The sequence below is a fragment of the Anabrus simplex genome, chromosome 3, assembly GCF_040414725.1.
Source record: "Anabrus simplex isolate iqAnaSimp1 chromosome 3, ASM4041472v1, whole genome shotgun sequence".
NCBI classification, from domain to species: Eukaryota; Metazoa; Arthropoda; class Insecta; order Orthoptera; family Tettigoniidae; genus Anabrus; species Anabrus simplex.
In genome coordinates this window covers 171,677,072-171,696,597 of record NC_090267.1, presented here as the reverse complement: position 1 = coordinate 171,696,597, position 19,526 = coordinate 171,677,072, and the positions used below count along the sequence as shown (strand labels likewise).

The window sequence follows — 19,526 nt, the reverse complement described above, 5'->3', positions numbered from 1 at the left end:
TTATCACTTAGGCGAGATACATGACAAAGGGTGTGGAGACATAAAAGATGTGGTGGAAAGTACTAGCATGTTCAAGGGGTGCATGAATTTGGACAGGGTGGTGTAATGTTTACGGGTGGGATTAGGCATGGCCATCATACACTGTAGACCAATTTGAGGGATGTTAACTACCCAGTGGTACAGCAATAAAATTCTTTTAATTATTACTTTATTTTCATTAGATACTCAAAGAAAAACATTTCAGTTTGTAAAAGCTTTCATTTCCAGATAGTCTCTCTCTCTCTCTCTCTCTCTCTCTCTGGAAGGAAGGAAGGAAGGAAGGAAGGAAGGAAGGAAGGAAGGAAGGAAGGAAGGAAGGAAGGGAAATAGTAATGAGAGGTAGATTAAAGTAGGAAATAGAATAAGTGACAGCTTATAAAATAGCACTACAATGAAAGAAGGCTGCACACCACAAGAAAAAATTAGACTTTGAAGAAGAAATGCAGAAGCAGCTGCAAGTAAAGGCAAGGATACAAAAATATGCTTGGAACAGAGGGTTTAGGGGAGTCAAAATGCCAAAGGTGAGAAGTTGCTGGATTTTTGCAAGAGGAATGTGTTGCCAATCAGAAACTCTTGGGAAAAGAACCTTATAATAGGGAGGTAGAGTAGAGATTGGTCAAGTCATTGGTGGCCTATATGCTTTTTGATAGTGAAATGAAGAGGGGGTTTTACAGATATTAAATTAATACCATCAGAAGCCTTGGACATTGATCACTGACTGCTGGAAAAGAACCTGATAGGGACTAAGGACAAGGAACAGAAAATCAGGAGAGAGGAATATAAGTATGCAAGCTCAAAGAGGAGAAAAGTAAGGAAGAGTATCAAAAAATAGTAAAAAACATGCCAAATGATGAACCAAACACACGAGAAGAAGAATGGAGAATATTCAGAAACACACTAAGCGAGGCACCAGAAGCAGTATGTCAAAGGACTAGTATGAAGAAAAGATGGAAGGAAAACCCATTGTGACATGATAGAATGAGAGATTTAATGCAGAAGAAGAATAGTGCATGTAGGACATGGTTCCAAATTAGGATGGTGGAAACAAGAGAAAAGTTTCAGTCAAGAAAGAAAGAAAGAAAGAAAGAAAGAAAGAAAGAAAGAAAGAAAGAAAGAAAGCAAAAACGGTGGTGCAGGATAAAGAACATGGATGGAAGAGTGGACCAAGATAATGGAAGAAGATTATGGAGGGATACTCTGAAGAACTGCTAAGTCCAAATGGAATCACAGAAGATGATGAAGATTAATTATAAATGGAAATGGACTTAATATGGGAAGAAGTAGATGTAGTACTGAGGAAGATGAAAGGAAGTAAGACACTAGGTTTAGATGAAATTGGGTGTGGAAATGGTGAGAGCAGCTGGAGAGATGAAGAAACAATGGCCATATTGGGTGATGGGAGTTGTATGGAAGGAAAAGAAGACCCCCAGAAGATTGGAAGAAGGGAATAATAAGGGAATATCTTCAGGACAGGAAGTAGAAAGGAGTGTAAAAGCTATTGGGGAGTCACTCTAATGTGTCACTGCACAAAGATTTTTGAAAAGATTCTGGAGAGAGAGATTTGAGCTAAAGTAGGAGGATGTCATGAGAGGAGAACAGTACAGCTTCAGACGAAGAAGGTTTCGAGTGGCCTTGTTGGATATTGAAAAGATAAATGATAGTGTTTGTAGAAGCGAGATATGGAAGGCCTATGAAATTTAGTATAAAGAAAGCAGGAAGGAGGACAGATTGGCAGGGAACAACAGAGGAAAGTAGAGAACTTCAAGCAACTAGGCAGCTCAATACAGAAAAGCGGAAAATACAATAAGGAAATAAGTGAGCACAGGAGATAAGCAGAAACATTCCAAAAAAATGTTAGAAGCTTAGTGTGTAAAGATGTCCCGTACGACTGCAAAAGAACCCCAAATTCTTCACACCATCCTGGGGCTGATGATCACATTATTTTGTCCCTTAAAACAACACTACAAACATAAAAACCTACATAACTGCAGAGGTTAAAACAAATGATTTCAGCAGAAAAAAAAGGTGTGAAAGTAGACATAAAATAATGAGTGAGACCTTTTCAGCTTAATTGTATCTCCAAATTTAATATGGAAATGATTAAGAATTAATTCATTTCCATGCATTGAGAGAAATTTTATATATGTGCCTGCTTAATCAAAGTTGCCATTTAAAGAAACCTTGATCTGAAAGACACAATGTGTAGTAAAATAACAAGGTATACAATAAAACTGTAGTTCTCATCTTGCATCTAAATTTTACCTTCAAATTTAGTAAGGGAATAAGAACGTTGTTCTAGGTACATTTAGCATGCAGAAGCTATTTCTTAAAGCTAATGCATTGCGCAAAGTACCAACCTGTCACACAAATTTAGATAATAATTAACATAATGAAGATCACTCACCCTTTTTACAGCAGGAAGTTCCATGAGAGGCAGGAGTTCAGCTGTACAACAGTGAGATAAACGTTGACAAAAGTTTGTTAACAGGTCTTTAAAAGCCCAGAATTCTTGCAATTCCTACAAAAAAGTAAAAACCCAGACTATTAGAGGTGGACATTAAACATAACAAGGTGTAAAATTAAACTGTAGTTTAAACTGCTGTTTCTTAAAGCTAATGCATTGCACGTAAATATCAACCTCTGACTTAGAACCAAGTAGCGAATACTCACTACTTATGTATACTGATGATTATCTTAAAAACAGCAGCAGTCAAATATTCCAACATCACTTGGAAATTTAGACTACACACTTAAATACAACTGCAAAAGAAGAAAAGACTTGTGGCCATAGGTTTAACGTTGGAATCCTTACTAACACCACATGATTTTTCAGGTGAAAACTTCAACAAATGTTCCACCAGGATTTGAACCTTGGTCATCTGGAAATTGGATGTAAAGCCATGAGTAAAGCCATAGTGCTAATATCTCCCCTTCCACAAGAGCAATGGGGATAAGAAACAATAATGAGACAATTGAAAGTACTAAATACTCTGAAAAACGTTTTAGTGACTTGATGTTTCTTACAAGTAACATTCTTTTTTATTTCCTTCATTAATTAAAGATAAATATAATTCCTAATAAAATTGTGCATCCAAAATAAATGGGACAAGAACAGTGAAAATTGACAGATACGAGTCGCTGATACGTGATGACTGCTTGCACCGGGGACATTTGTGTTCCTCAAACACTCGACATCAAACAAGGCAGTCATATCAGGGTGAACATAATCGCACAGACCTGTCTCCCACTGACCACGTTTGGGACCAAATAAAAAGGCAACCTCAGCTAGTGTTGAATACGAGGGATCTGGAATAAGGAAAAACTTTTGACATAAAGACAAGATCAGTCGCCCTTTTGGAGCTTTGCATAGAAATTGTTTTCTTCAGGTGACGTTTTAGATCTGTTTGAGAGTATCCATTTTCGTCGATCATCTACAGTTTTTTGATGATGATGATGTTGTTGTCTGTAATTACATTATTTGTTCCAATTTAAATTTAGGATCCAAGAGTGTACTGTGGTTGATACAACATACTTTAGAGTAGCAACTTCCTACTGGGGTTCAGCAAAACTGCATAAAATATTTTAGAACTGTCATAAAACTCAACCACCGTCTTTCTGTAGTGGGTGTTGGGCATGAACTTTGGTGATTATTTGACAGGTAAAACTGTTGTCATCGGTGAAAGAAAGAGATTCCTGGAATCTTGCAGGAAGCTTTAAACATACAACTCTAATTCTTCACATCTTATTTATGTGAACAAGCATTTATATGTTGATAAACATTAACTCCAACCACTGAAAAAGGCTTTTGTTCGTCAAATAAAAACTTCATGTCTGTGCCAAGAGAATCACGAATTCAAAGAACTATTCATCCTTTTAACTAAGAGTGAATTTAAAATGCATTGCAGAGGCAGTATTGATATTAATCTCTCTATCTGAAATGCTTCTGTATTAATATACAAATTCTTCTTGTGTTAACAGCTTTCCTAAGTTATAAAATCAAAGTGAATATTTTCCTATGAAGAGCAGCAATGATTTTGTTGAAGCAGTTGACTTACTTTGATTCACTCTGAAGTAGTGTTTGCTGTGGCAGTCTATAATAGTTGACTTGGCGTACTCCTGCAACTGCTCACGCAGCCTTGTAAATGTTTATGCATCTCTTGGGCAATTATCGAGAATATTGTTGAAGTGAAAGTCGTGAGAATTAGGCCTATAATTATTAGTTATAACCTGCCTGCCAATGTTCCTCACTGCTCTCTGGCACCAGTGAGCTGCCATGAGAAGACGAAAATGATCTGCCAGACACATAGTGCCTGATCGTGCACCATTATGTGACATAGGTATTCTCAATTTATTTTGATCAGAATGTTTTATTTTACTTACTTCATAATGAAAAAATGCTGTAGTTCATAAATATTCACAATAATTGTAATATTATCCATCCTTGTGTTTGTCAGGCACAATGTGCCCGAACACTATGTATATTTCTATTGTAGTATTTTGTTGCAGGATTTATACTTCGGGATGTCAAGTGTATGACCTGAATAAATCTGATGACCTTGTAGAGGGAATGAGATATCTAGAAGACAATGACGAAGACCTGAATGAGGATACTGATGACGACAGTGCTACAAGTTCTGGAGACCCTTTAGAAGACCGCGATGGTGATTCTGAAACTGAGCAAGAGGACAATGGAACAGATGAAGAGGATGATACGTCAGGTAGCAATTACTTTGTGGGAAACGATGAAATAACTAAATGGAGTCATAATCCAACTCTGAAAAGTGTAAGAAGGAGACCCCACAATTTTCTTACTCGCCTTCCTGGAGTAATAGGAAAAGTTAGGTTGGAAAAAACTGCAACCATAGCGAGGGCTATTATTACATGTAAAGGCTCTTTCTTACCCAAGTTGGAAATCACTTCCTTTCACAAGGGATGATAAATAACATTTTTAGGGCTAGGAAAAATGTGATCGTACTAAGCGGTAATAATGAAAATTTGTGACGCGATAAGTGAGGTATTTTTATATAAATACGATGAGAATCGGGATTTCGAATTTACAATGTGCTAAGCGGGAAAAAGCTTTAATAAGGAACGCACTAATGAGGTTTCATTGTATATAACAATTGTTCACTATGATCTTAAGATAAAGTATCTTATTAGTAATCTTCAGTTCTTACCTCACAAAAGCGCATAACACATGCGGCAAAACTAGAAGCAGAAGTCATAAGATTTTGTACAGTTCCTCGAGGTACTTGATATTTGTCTGCTACATGCCACACAGATTTCTGATTCCATAGTTCATTCAACATAAGTGTCAAATAAAAGCGGTGAACAACCTCTTGAGGTACTGACTAGAAAAGAAAAGACAATAGAATTAATTAGTTCATTAATTCAGCATATGGCCTTTAGTGTTGGGAGTATCCGAGGATATGTTCGGCTCGTCTGGAGCAGGTCTTTCTGATGATGCCCAATTTTAACAGGAAATGACACATGAAAAATATGACAAAGATCAAAATCATAGCATAAAACTGATTTCCTAAAAAAGGACACAGCTATATTAAATATCCCTTCAGTGAATAGAAATTTAGAAACATCGAAGTGTAAAACATCAGATGTTTAAAGTTCCATGATCTGATAAGTCACCACTACATGCTTATGATGTACACCAATCAACCAGAGATGGCAACTGTGTGTTTTGGATCAGCACACAATTAGTTTTTTTGTTCAGATTTTTCTTATCTTTTGATGAGACCCATCCTTTGTATATGTCAATTGCTATCATCATGTGATGAGTTTATGCTTTCCAATTTTTTTTTCTTGAAAGACATCTTCACAAATGCCTTATACAGATGGTTATGAAAAGAAACTGTAGTACCTGTACTTGCTTTGTGAAACATATAACATTTCTTAAGAGTCTAGAATAAAAAATATTGGCTCATTATGTTGGGATATTGTCAACCTGGGTCCAATAATGGGAGGTCCAGGCTCAGCCTGTCTCAAGCCAGGACAAAGGGTGAATGACAGAGTTATATCTCTGTAAAAAAATCTTGGTTCAGGTGGCTCTGGCTGATAGTACCTAGTTATAGGCTCTTTTTGTAGAGTTGTTGTGAAAACTTGATAGAAATGAGCGGCAGCACTCAAATCAGTGGACTGGGGCTACCGGAAAATTGTTCCTTTAAAGCCTCGGTAACACACACATTCCTAGAAGAAAATTACATATTCATCTGAACAACAAAGACACTATGGAACATGAATAACAGGCCAGCAGGTGAATCACTGATGCAACTCAATGATCCGTGGCACAAGTAACATTATCAAACAATGCTAGCGTATCCTCCACAGATGATAGGCGATTACTTTGTGAGAAGGAGGCAAGAGCTACCAACCTAAGGATGAAGTTGTGGGGGAAATACCCTATCTACAAATGACATGGTGGAAGGGTTATAATTTTCGAGACATTGGAGGAGGTCATAACTATTGTAATAGTCAAGGTGTCACCACTGTAGTGAACAGAATAGATCCTGTGCCCTAGTTCCAGTTCACCTGAAACTGAGGAGAGAGTATTTGGTATTGATACATGCATTCCATTTCTATTGCAATTGGTATGTCTATTAGCCATAAGTAGCTTCACAGAAATTGGTCTAAATATCAAGCCACAAAAAAGTAAATCTATTATCTTAAAGAAAGGAAAATTGGTTCTGGGAAAAATCACCACTCTTCAAGGATCAGTAATGCAAACAACAACATCAAATAATGAACGAATCAAGGATCTAGGAATTAATTTAAATAATGAAATATCTCTTTACAGATCATCTAAGTTAATGAACTAAATTCTGATTTAAACAATTTAGTTGAAACTACAACAATCTTGGCGCGCGTTTTCCAGCAGATGACAGTGCAGCAATGAATGAAGAAAGACTGTCATTTGAGCAACGCAAGGCCATATTGAAGTGGTACTGGAAGTACAAACATAATGGAGGTACAACGGCAATGGCGTAATGTGTATGGAACTCGGCCACCAACACGTACAACAATTTATCGTATTCGGGATAAATTTGAAGCCGAAAGTACTCTTCAGGATGTGCATAAGAAAAGGTCTGGCCGACCAAACACATAAAAACCCAGCTTTCAGAGCTGCTGTGTTGCAACATTTTACTAGATCACCTCAAAAATCAGGGTGCATGTGAAAGCAGGGTAAGCTGATCAACCGTACAACGAATTCTGAAGGCTGCAAAGTGGAAAGTGTACATTCCAAGATTGCTGCACGCTATGAATGAGGACGACCCGGATTAAAGAATGGAGTACTGCGAGTGGTTCGAAGGCAGGCTTCGCGAGGATGAACGGTTTGCAGGGATGGTTATCTGGTCTGACGAAGTGCAATTCAAACTGAATGGTACTGTAAACCGCCACAACTGCATGTACTGGGCTCCTGAAAATCCTTGCATTCACATGGACAAACCTGTTAATCTACCCGGTGTTAATGTGTGGTGGTAATTGGCCCATTCTTCTTTGAAGGTACCGTAACTGGTGAGGTGTATCTTCATATGCTGCGAACATCGATTTTACCTGCCATCCGAGAGGTGTTTGGAAATTAAAGATTTTACTTACAGCAAGATGGCGCTCTGCCTCACTATCACTTGGATGAAAATCTACCTGGACGATGGATAGGTTGAAGAGGAGCTGTTGAGTACCCACCACGGTCTCCAGACCTTACACCTCCTGACTTCTACCTATGGGGGACCTCGAATAATGAAGTTTATTGACAGAAGCCAGCTACACTGAACGAGCTACGAGAAACCATCGAGGTATCCTGTGCGGCTATCACATCAGCAACACTGACAGCTCTAGTTTGGCCAGCAGTATTGACATTCTTTGGCTGCTAATGGGGGTCACTTTGAACGCATAAAATAACCTTCACCCCATGCAAGAATTGTAACGGTATGTTATTTTGTTCCATTAATATTGACTATCACAGAGTGTCTACCCACTACAGTGTGCACCTCTAACTCAGTTATCCAGCACTTTTCTTAAAGATCTGGACAAAATTATAAGAAGTTTGATTAAAGAAATAATAATGCTACCCAATGATACACCAAACTTCATGTTATATAGGCCAAAGAAATTTAGAGGTATGGGACTATTCTGCGCTGAATGGGAGGCTAATATTCAGCACTATAATATCTGCAGTCACTTACTCCCAATTAAGGACGTGCCGCTGCATTATGTACGAAAATTTTCAGATGAGCAGAACATGGGACTCCACAAACTGAACATCATTAAAGAAAGTCTACCCTCTAAAACCAATGGGAGAAAGCTGCGAGAGATAATGAGAGGCTGATCTTTTCAGTTATGGTGTCAATTGCCCCATAAAGGTAGAGGAGTGGTTTTGTACACCAATCACCCAAAAGCAAACTCCTTCATGTCTCGCAAGTCACCTTCATGTTCACCTGAATACATAAATGCTATAAAAATGTTGTGCAACCTGACCGCAGTAAGATCGGTTCTCGGCAGAACTTATAGCTTAATCCGTCACCGCCAAAACGGTTGAAATGAGACCAAAATGCTTGGACATGTGCTGGGGTTCTGCAGGAGTACCGAATTACTACATAACACTGTTGACAATTGCTCGAGGCCTGAGGCAACGTGGATGGGAGGTGCATGAAGAAGTTCACTTCATCTCTATCGACGACTCAACGAGAAGAGTGGACATCAATAAGAAAGAGAATAAAGCGATGATGTTAGATCCTACCATTCGCTTCGCGAGGGACCTGCAACAAGCTCAGGATGTTAATCTGGAAAAACAAGCAATTTACACACCATGTCTACCATATCTATCAGTCAAATATAATATTTCTCTTGGTCAACGGGTTTTCAGAGGCTTCTTGTTTGGATTCAGAGGTACCCTGCTGAAAAACACAGCTACTATCCTTCAAAATTTAAAAATTCCATTTTACAACATAGAGAAAATCTTATTACAGATCATTCGAGATTCTCTGCAAATTATACAGTTGAATTTATAATTAAAATCATAATCCCCTTATGATGAATTTTTCCAGAAAAGATATTTCATTATTATTGTTACTCCATACTCTAAGTTATGTATTCTGGACCTTTATGGTCACCCTCACTGGAGGACAGATTATTATTTTTAAAAATAATCTTACTACTATAATTAATCCTAAGAGGTGTTTATAGTTCTTTTTTGGATGTTAAACAGAGTTATATACTCTAGGACTAACATGTATTCCATCCCTTATTATTTATATCAGTGCTTATTTCCTTTTGCCACAAATTTTTAAAACTACCAATTATTTTTGCTATCCTTCCTGGTGCAATCTAGTCTTTGCTTAATTATTGTACAACTGTATGGATATCTTTCTCTCTTTCTATTTTTATGTTGTACTCACTAGCCTACCCAGATATTCGACCCTGTCTGTTTCTTTACATGCTCTACAGATGTGCTTCTTCCATTGCTTCCCCACATAACGAACAATGATTCTTGTCATGTTCCTCTCTTTCACCTTTACTCTTCAAGATACCCATAATCCACCACTTCCATAATTGTATGCCTTTCTTTCTTTCGTGTCAAATTTTTGCTAATTTTGCAGAATTCTAGTAACGTTATTTTGGTTTTATATTCTGACATGATCATCTGCTTCTCAATATCTTTCACTCTTTTCTTTCTTACTCAGTATCTTTTCAGTCTCCCATTCCTATTCTGTCTAGTATTCTTTTAGCCTTGTTAATCAGTAGTCATGGTGTAGGTGTTTCATCTGATGTTGGTGTGCTAAATTTAATATTTCTGTCCAGTTTCCCCTCCTTAATCTTAACCAATATTTTATTAACTAGTTAGACCTGTTGTTATACTTAAATCTTCACACAGAATTCCAACTCTACTATTTGCTATATTTTCTGGCTGCCCCATTATTATTATTTTACAGAACTCATTACCTATTACATCTAGTTCTTTACTGTCTTCTTCAATGCTCCAAATCTCTGCCGTGTACAATGCACTGGATTTTCCAAGAGAATTACGAATATTTTTCTGCAGCTTATAGTCAATATTTGGTATCTTCCTCTCTCAACATCTCATACTAGATAGAAGAAACAACCCTTTCATTTATTGCTCATTTTATTTGTCACTCCACTTACAGTTAGATACTAATATAATTCCTAAATATTTTATTGACTATTTCTAATCCTATTCCTACTATCCACCACGTTTCTTTTTCTTTAGTTTATTTACCATTTTTATATATCATTACTTTCTTCTTAATTCTGTTACTAACCCTCCACAATTCATCCAGCAAATCGTGGATCACCTGTGGGTGCCGCGGGAAACACATATTGATAGACTGTAACAAGCTCAAGGAGTCAATTCACAGCAGAAAGTGCCGACATTCACTGGACAGCACGTACTACAGAGCTTCAAGGATAGCATAGAGCTCTGCTGTGTACATGCTACAGGTTTCAGGAAGAGGAAAAATAAACCTTTTATGATGAATGTACAGCCTACTTTTGCTTCTGCCCTCGAACCAGCAGTGTAAATAACTACTGACTCTAGATACTGATTAACACCGGTTGTGAAGAGCCCCAGATAAATGGAGAACTCTGTATTCACTTTTGGGCCGGTGTGCAAATCCAGGATGACTTCAGGTTGCTGTATTAACCATAGAGGTACCTTTACTTGGTCGCCTAACAAGACAACGAACTGAAGATATATCAAACAACCTGTACCTGTTACTCAAGCATATACCAACTGGCTGTGCTGTTCATGGATAAGCAGCATACAGCTAGCTGTTTTCATTGTGGAACTCGCAGGGTATCTGCCACAAATTCTCAGCATAGGACAACAGCATTTGCTGGTGCCTCACGTGTAAACGTGGCACACCAGATTTTTTTTTTTGCTAGTTGTTTTACGTCGCACCGACACAGATGGGTCTTTGGTGACGATGGGACAGGGAAGGGCTAGGAGTGGGAAGGAAGCGGCCATGGCCTTAATTAAGGTACAGCTCCAGCATTTGTCTGGTGTGAAAATGGGAAACCATGAAAAACCATTTTCAGAGCTGCAGAGAGTGGGGTTTGAACCTATTATCTCCCGAATACTGGATACTGGCCGCACTTAAGCGACTGCAGCTATCAAGCTCGGTCACACCAGATTCAGTGAGCAGACCAGCAATGGGACTTAGACAGCTCCTGTTGCTAACTTAATTCTGCTGTGGTGGATGTTATTCAGTTTAACAAGAATGCTTTTCCTTGCTAATCCATATGCTGCAATGATGTATTCTAACCGCTCAAGCCGGTTCAATGTGTACGTGTATGGACCTACAAATCATAAGCCAGGAGTGGTTAGACGTATACCTGTACGGACTAGGCTAGCGATGTTTTAGATGTACATCTGCGTGCCATCTGTTAGTTGTCAACGCAAAATTTTAGCATGGCTCGCAGCACAGGGGAATATCTTATACCGTAATGCGGAATTGTGTAGGCATAAAAAGAAAATTTGTTTCATCAACGTTGATCATTGTAAACAACATGGCGGCATCCTTGCATGGTCTGTATTTATCTAATGCAGATCTCGAACGCATATAAGGTGAAAGTAGTTATGAGAATAATCCGAGTGATGATGAAAGTGTTAGTGATGATGATTATGCACAACAGGAAATTATGGGTGATGTACATAATGATAGTAATGTAAGTGAATGCTCACCTGAGTGGTCATGGACACCTGTTGATTCAAATTTTATTCTAACAGAAGGTAATTAGGCATTTTTTAAACTTTAAATAAACTTTTTGTATGTAGATACAACATCTGCATGATATGAACTACGTAAATACAAAGTATGTTACAAGTGTTTATTTATATATCCACCTATTCAATACAAAGAGATCTTTTTAGAAATTAAATATTATTATAAAATGTTAAGGGACATGTTTCGCCCATATTAAGGGCATCATCAGCCTCAAATTCAAACCTGTATGGTGAAAAATCAGGATCCTGACCATACGATCAACCGTGTCCAGGGTGTATCGTGAACGGTTGAATGCGCGTGTCACCGTCCACAACAGACGAACGACTGGCCATCCAGCCACCCTCGATGACCGTGACCAGCGACATCTGAGACAGATTGTCAATAGTGACAGACACCTGTATGGTGAAAAATCAGGATCCTCATTTTTCACCATACAGGTTTGAATTTGAGGCTGATGATGCCCTTAATATGGGCGAAACATGTCCCTTAACATTTTATAATAATATTTAATTTCTAAAAAGATCTCTTTGTATTGAATAGGTGGATATATAAATAAACACTTGTAACATACTTGGTATTTACGTACATTTCAATACGGACCTAACATGAGCATTATAACATATAATGAACTACGTATCCACTTATTTTGAACAAAATCAGACAAGTCATTTAGAAGTTATAGCAATGTTTGTGACAGCATGTACAATTGTGGTATTTTTCTGAAATACACTGACTGAGCAAATGTCATGGGATAGCGGAGCACTGATGCGCAGGTGCGTTGTCTGCACACCACACACCCCCTGTGCCAGCGGCAGTTGTATAGGAGACCTTGTGAGCAGTGGCTGTGCATGAGACAGGTGTAACATGGAACGTCGTCGTGAGCTGACACTGTTCGAACGGGGTAGGGTAGTCGGTGCCCGATGGATAGGAAGTGCGATTTCGGAAGTGGTGCAGGAATTCGGGTTCATACGATCAACCGTGTCCAGGGTGTATCGTGAACGGTTGAATGCGCGTGTCACCGTCCACAACAGACGAACGACTGGCCATCCAGCCACCCTGGATGACCGTGACCAGCGACATCTGAGAGAGATTGTCAATAGTGACAGACGGGCAACCGTGCAACAAATCAAGGCTCAATTCAACATAGGCCGTGCTAGACACGTCTCCCAGTGGACAATCCGTAGAAACATGGGTTCTATGGGGTATGGGAGCCGGTGCCGCACACGGGTGCCACTGTTAACCCAACGTCATCGGGCATAACAACGTGCATTTGTCGCCAGTCACCAGGTATGGACACTGGAACAATGGCATAACGTGATATGGTTGGATGAATCACTATTTCAACTGCACCATGCCGATGGGAGGCACCGTGTACGGCGCAGACCACATGAAGCGATGGATCCCGCCTGCCTTGAAGGTGTGGTCCAGGGCGCTGGTGTGTCTGTTATGATCTGGGGTGCATTTTCCTGGTATGGAATGGGCCCCCTAGTTGTTCTGGAAGAGACTTTGAATGGTACGTGGTATGTTGAGCTGTTCGAAGACCATCTCCACCCATTTTGGCCTTCTAGTGCCCAGACGGTTCTGTGGTGTTTCAAGATGATAACGCGCCGCCACATCGCTCCCACGTCGCCCGAGAATGGTTCCAGGAACATGCAGCGGAAGTCCAACGACTGCCATGGCCACCCAGGAGCCCTGATATGAACCCTATCGAGCATAACTGGGATGTCCTGGAACGCAGGCTCCGTGCCATGGATCCTGCACCCACGAACAGACCAGCATTGGCTGCCGCTCTGCAAACGGTTTGGTGTCGGTTGCGTCCAGAGGACTACCAGGGACTTGTCGACTCACTTCCACGGCGTCTCACTGCAGTTCGCAGGGCCAGAGGGGGCCCCACATGCTATTAGGCGACTATCCCATAACATTTGCTAAGTCAGTGTATATTACCGCTGTAGGGTAAAATTTGGCCAACTTTTAATACCAGCTTGAAGGGCTAATCTAGACGAAATATGTGCCCTATACAAGTGTAGGAGCACCGTGCGGTCAGCCCCCCCAAAGGCATTAAGATATTTCAAAATATTCAGTTTATTAGTGCATTTAACTTTTAACTGATGCACGTGCAGCTCTCATGATAATTTACTGTTGAAAAGGAGCCCAAGAAATCGGTACGTGTCTACTACATGAAGAGCGACTTCTCATCAATAAAGCTCATGATGAGGATGAAGAGTGCACTTCTGGCAGAAGTGAACAGAGATTTTATTAGTTGAAAACTGAAAGCCATGTTCTAAGTTTCACTGTTCTACTCTCCTAATAGCTTGCTGTATACTGTATTTTGTGAACTATAATGCACAGTAAAATTGTCCATATATAGTGACAACACTACTGCTGAAACTGCAGCAGCGATAGTACTGTTTATGGCCATCACGAACAGAGCGACATAGAAAACTGATCCCTATGCGACTTCTTTTTCCTGAACGTGATACTGTGTATATGCTCTCTCTACTTGGACATGGAAGAGACGGATGGACAAAAAATTCTCAACAAAAAACCGGCAAGTTACTTTGGCATTTCCACTGATGCAGGGCTGAAAGGATACCATATCGCCATGTGGAGTCGTAGGCTTTTGTCAAATTGAAGAAAACCACCACCAAGTACTGTTTTTTGGAGAAAAGAGTCCTGGATAGAACTCGGTGGTCAGTGGTGGTGGAGAGAGCAGCTCGAAAACCACACTGGTACATGGACAAAAGTCCTCTTTTCTCCAAACATCACAGAAGTTGTTGATTCACCAACTTCAAACAGTTTACAAAGACAGTTGGTGAGGCAAATAGGTCTGTTAACTTCCTGTATAATTAGGGTCTTTGTCAGGCTTGAGGAGAGGAATTACTATCCTCTCTCCCCACTGTCACAGAAACTCACTCTCTATCCAGATCTGGCTGACCACCCCCTAGAAGATATAGTAGGCTACCCTCGCTGAGGTGTTTCAACATCTGGTTATGGACATTATCTGGTCTTGGAGCTGTGTCCATGCAAAGCGCAAAGGCAATGCAGAGTTCCCACTCCGTAAAGGGCACATTATAATCCTCTGAAGGGTGAGTAGCAAACCATAGATTGAGTTCTGCCTCCCGCTTCAGAGTAAGGAAATCAGGATGATAATTCTCAGAACCAGACACATCTACGAAATTACTTGCTAGATGATTAGAAACCATGCGTGGATCAGTGACGATACTGTCTGCAATGGAAATTCCTGGTACAAAGGATTGACCTTGTACACCTGAAATATGCTGAAGTTTAGTCCATACCAGAGATGACGGTGTATGTGCTGTCATGGACGACACATACTTTTCCCATAAAGCTAGAATTTGCACCGTATCACAGTTTCTTAAACATTACCAAGTTGACCTCAGTAAGCTGCCTACGGTCCGATTCCATGGCTAAATGGTTAGCGTGCTGGCCTTTGGCCACAGGGTCGATTCCTGGCAGGGTCGGATATTTTCACCATAATTAGTTAATTTCGCTGACATGGGGGCTGGATGTATGTGTCGTCTTCATCATCATTTCATCCTCATCACGACGCACAGGTCGCCTATGGGCGTCAAATCAAAAGACCTGTATCTGGCGAGCCGAACTTGTCCTCGGACACTCCCGGCACTAAAAGCCATACTTCATTTCATTTCATTTTCAGCTGCCTACAATAGGATTTGTGAACATGATGTCCCTGTGCTGCTGCAATTTCTTCCTTACACCAAGGTATGAGTTTTCGTCGAGGAGTCGTCAGCAGCAGCAGCAGCAGCAGCAGCAGCAAGAATAACTTGTGTGATATAAGTAATATCGTCCATTGCTCCAGCCATTCGCGTCATTAAAGACAGCTAGTGATGTGAACTTTGGCTAATCATCACATTTTAGAATCCACCGCGGAGTTGTCTCTATGGATTTCTGGTTCAACAAAGTAAGAACAATGGGGGTGATGGTCACTGTCACAGAGAGCACTATCACCTTCTCCAACTCCTTCCCTCTGGGGAAAGGCATTTCAGAGCCCCAAAATGGGTGATGGGCATTAAAATAACTTAATACGAGGAAAGGAGGCGGAAGCTGATCGTTAAGGCCAGTTATATCAACAAATATTCAGAGGCTGACCTGGTGGGAAATAAACATGACAAACTGTAGCTATGACAGGCAATGGAACACGTACCCCTACTGCCATCAGCCGGGTTTCTTAGTGGAACCATTTCACTGTGTAGAACGAGTGAAAATACCAAAGCCAGCAGAAGCTCGGTTAACATAATCCCATTCTTTTGAGTATAGTCTAAAATTTCTTAAGACCGTACAATGATCTGGTTTGAGATTAGCTTTTTTGAATACAGACTACTGACTGATTAGCTGGCCCAGCTCAGCAAGATGCCTGTCATAACCATTACAATTCCACTGTAATAGTACTATAGTGTGGACTTAAAGTTTTAGGTTGTAAGCAGAGAAGACTCTTTCTAATCCAAACAATAACATCTCCATCTGAGAATGGAGACCAACCCTCGAGATCCATCGCCTTGTCACCGAACAAGGTGATGCATGCCAAATGCTTTTTCAATGTTTTTTGGCTGTGGGGGACTAATCCTATAAGGATAGTGCGCAGGTTTGGCAGCAGGTAAATCTGCTGGTGCTGAATGATTTCTTCTTTATAGGAGGGGTGAGGAAGCGCCTGGGAAGAGTTCCCATCTTCCCCACCTTCTCTTCTTGTTTAGACAGGCTGGGAGGAGGTTTCCTAGACTTGGTCGACAATCCTGCCTCCGCCGACTTGGGAGCAGCCTTTACCGACCTCTTGAGAAGGGAGACTTTTTCCTCCCCTGCTGTACCGGTTTACTTGTTTTAGGTGGCAGAGGTTTCTTTGTGGTCGATGGCTGGGCAGTCCCCACCTTCAAGCTTTTACTCTCTGCAGCATTGCTCACAGGAGCAACTGCCCCCTTGTATAAGAAATAAATTGACAGAAGGGTCCACCTTTCTAATACAATATATCAAGTAAATAATAATGATATATACTGTATTGAAAAGTATATCATCACGGTGGAAGAAAACTCCACGAACCAGGTTAAAGGATTTGTGCTCTTCCATTTTGATGGGAGTTTTGCCAAAGTCCTTTATTTCTTATAAATGCACTTCAATACTGAACAAAAATAAATATATAACTGCCACCTTGGGCGTAACAGTCTTCACAGATGTTGCTGGAAGAAATGGAGAACCTGGTAGACTCTGTGCTATAACGCTGAAGTCTAGTGGCTTAGCAGGTATATTCAAGAAAGTAAACTTACAGCGTGCTTCCTGGTAGGAAAGGCTATCCAATGTCTTGATTTGGATCTTCTCACGGAGATAGAATGGACAGTTTCTATCATGAGAAGAATGAAGAACAGGGCAGTTAGTGAACCTGTTTGGAGGTATGCAGTGCTCCATGCCATGAGTTTCTTTTCCACATGAATCATACAGACCGATTTGAATGAGATACCATGTGTCTGAACCTTTGGTAGTTATAACACCACATGGGAAAAGGGATGTAAGGTCTGACATTGTGATGATAGGTTGTTACCTTGACTTTCTCGGGTAACACTGACAAATTGAAGGAAGTAATGAAAGCACCGGTCTCAACGTCTTCACGGTGACTTTGCGCGTAATGCGCTGTACATGTATCATGCCATGGTTCTTCACATCTTCCATCTGGTCATCGTCAGTGTTCAAGATCAGGTCATGGTGGAAGACAACTCCACAAACCAGATTAAAGGATTTGTGCTCTTCCATTTTGATGGGAGTTTTGCCAAAGTCATACAGCAACCGATTAGCCTGAGCTGAGGAGTGAGTATTGAGCAGGAAACTACCATTGCACATTTTCTTCAGAACTTAAAGTTCAACGTAGACACCTTCGATATGTCAACTGAACAGGATCCCTTTAACCAGCTTGAAATCCTGCACATTGGTTCTGGCAGCAACCAGGAACATAGAGAAGCTGGATCCCATCATTTCACGCTGCACAAGTTCGCACCTTATTTGAATCCTGCATGCAATCAAAAGTTAAAGACTTGGGTGGAGGACCACCCTCAACAAGATTTTGATGTTTGGAAGCCATGTCTGAAAACATCCTCCCCGAATGCCATCCACTCTGCTCAGAGGCTTCTGTAGCTGACCATGCAGCCAAAGCAATACCCACCTGCTAGGAGTCTGATGTTACATAATGCCTAGAATGAGCTGACACTCAGCTCCCACTCCTCAGTGCTATTCCAATACTGCTCGCCAATGTGACTCTTGCCTGCTGGGTTTTCCCCACTGACCTGTTTCGTCTCTCCTTAGTCAATCTGGTCACCTCAGGCTCCTCTAAGGTGCCCATATTAATAGCAGCTTTGGTAAGTCGGACTGTTTTTTAGTCAAGAGGGTGAAAATGATAGTGAAATGAACACTATCACAGAGGTCTTCGAGTAATTGCCAACTGGCACACGGCTACATAAGGTGACATCCAAGTGTAAAAATATAGAACATGCAGTACTGAAGTGAGTAAGTTTGCCTATATGGAACAAACAAAGACCCAACTGGTTGATCAAACACTAAACAGTCCTCCACTAGTGCAGGAACTCAATCGAATTTAAACTGAAATAACACATGATTTGCAAACAAATCGAATCAAATCAAATTACTTTATTTACAAATGAGGTCTCTACCTCGGTGGCAAATGATACACCAAAATACATTGTTCTCAACAACTAAATTTTAAATTAAAAAGAAAATAAGACATTTTTCCTAAAATACAGTATTATACAATTTACATTAACAATTTTTCTATTAAACACACAGTTCATCCTTAATAAATTTATATTATTTAGAAGATTCTACTCCTAATATCTTCTGTACTTACACACATAATCAACTCATATACAGTATGTGGAATCACTTCAAAACATACTATACAACTGCTATAAGATTGAAATGTACATTGCCTTTTTTTTTAAAAACCTATTTGGTACCTAACGTGCATAACGACCTGCTGCGACTTAACCACAGGGCCTTCACAGCTACTGTAGTGGTCCCAGGGCCCTCGAAGTCCCCACTGTACTTCATCCCTACAGGCAGTCCCCTACTTCAGCTGTCCAGTCTCCATAGACAAGGGGATGGAATTAATTTACTAAAAAAAAATTATTTATTTACAATAACCTACACAGGTTGAATGCCCTCTAACATTTCTTTTCTCTGTTGCTGTTTATTCTTTTCTTGAATACCTGTACAGATTTTGGAAAAGGATCAAACACTTCCCCAGGTAAACTGTTCCACCCCTTCAACGCCCTTCCCAATGAATAAAAATTTACCCCCATAATTTCTGCTAAAATTCTATCTAATTTTATACTTGTGATCAGCCCTGCCGATATAATTATTTTCCAACTGAAGCCAATCAGTCACAATGTACGAGTACAAGAGATATGTAAATAAATGCATGTTAAGTTTAATGTTCTGTTGCATAGAGCAAAAACAAATATTTACTTTCAATTCTGATAAAATTCTGGACATTTTTATGTCTCGAAAAGCATTTTTGGAACACAGGGACAGATGACTGTAATCCAGTACTGTTCTGGAAAATCTGGAATGTAAAGCAACCCCAACTATATAGGCAGTAAAAGACAATAATACACAACATACAAGAAGGAAAGGAAACCTACAGCAATGCTTACATGACCATGATATTCTTACAGATGATATAAATATTTTACAAAT

General features: G+C 40.1%; 1 protein-coding gene across 1 annotated transcript in view; it reads right to left on the bottom strand.

The window, feature by feature from the left end:
• mus301 (mutagen-sensitive 301) overlaps positions 1-19,526 on the bottom strand; it is a 239,331-nt gene that overhangs the window by 10,761 nt on the left and 209,044 nt on the right. Inside the window, exons 13-14 of the mRNA XM_068226820.1 lie at positions 5,217-5,390; positions 2,444-2,557 (exon numbers count right to left, since the gene is read on the bottom strand). Coding sequence (XP_068082921.1) covers positions 2,444-2,557; positions 5,217-5,390 — 288 coding nt within the window. The remainder of the gene's footprint in view (positions 1-2,443; positions 2,558-5,216; positions 5,391-19,526) is intronic.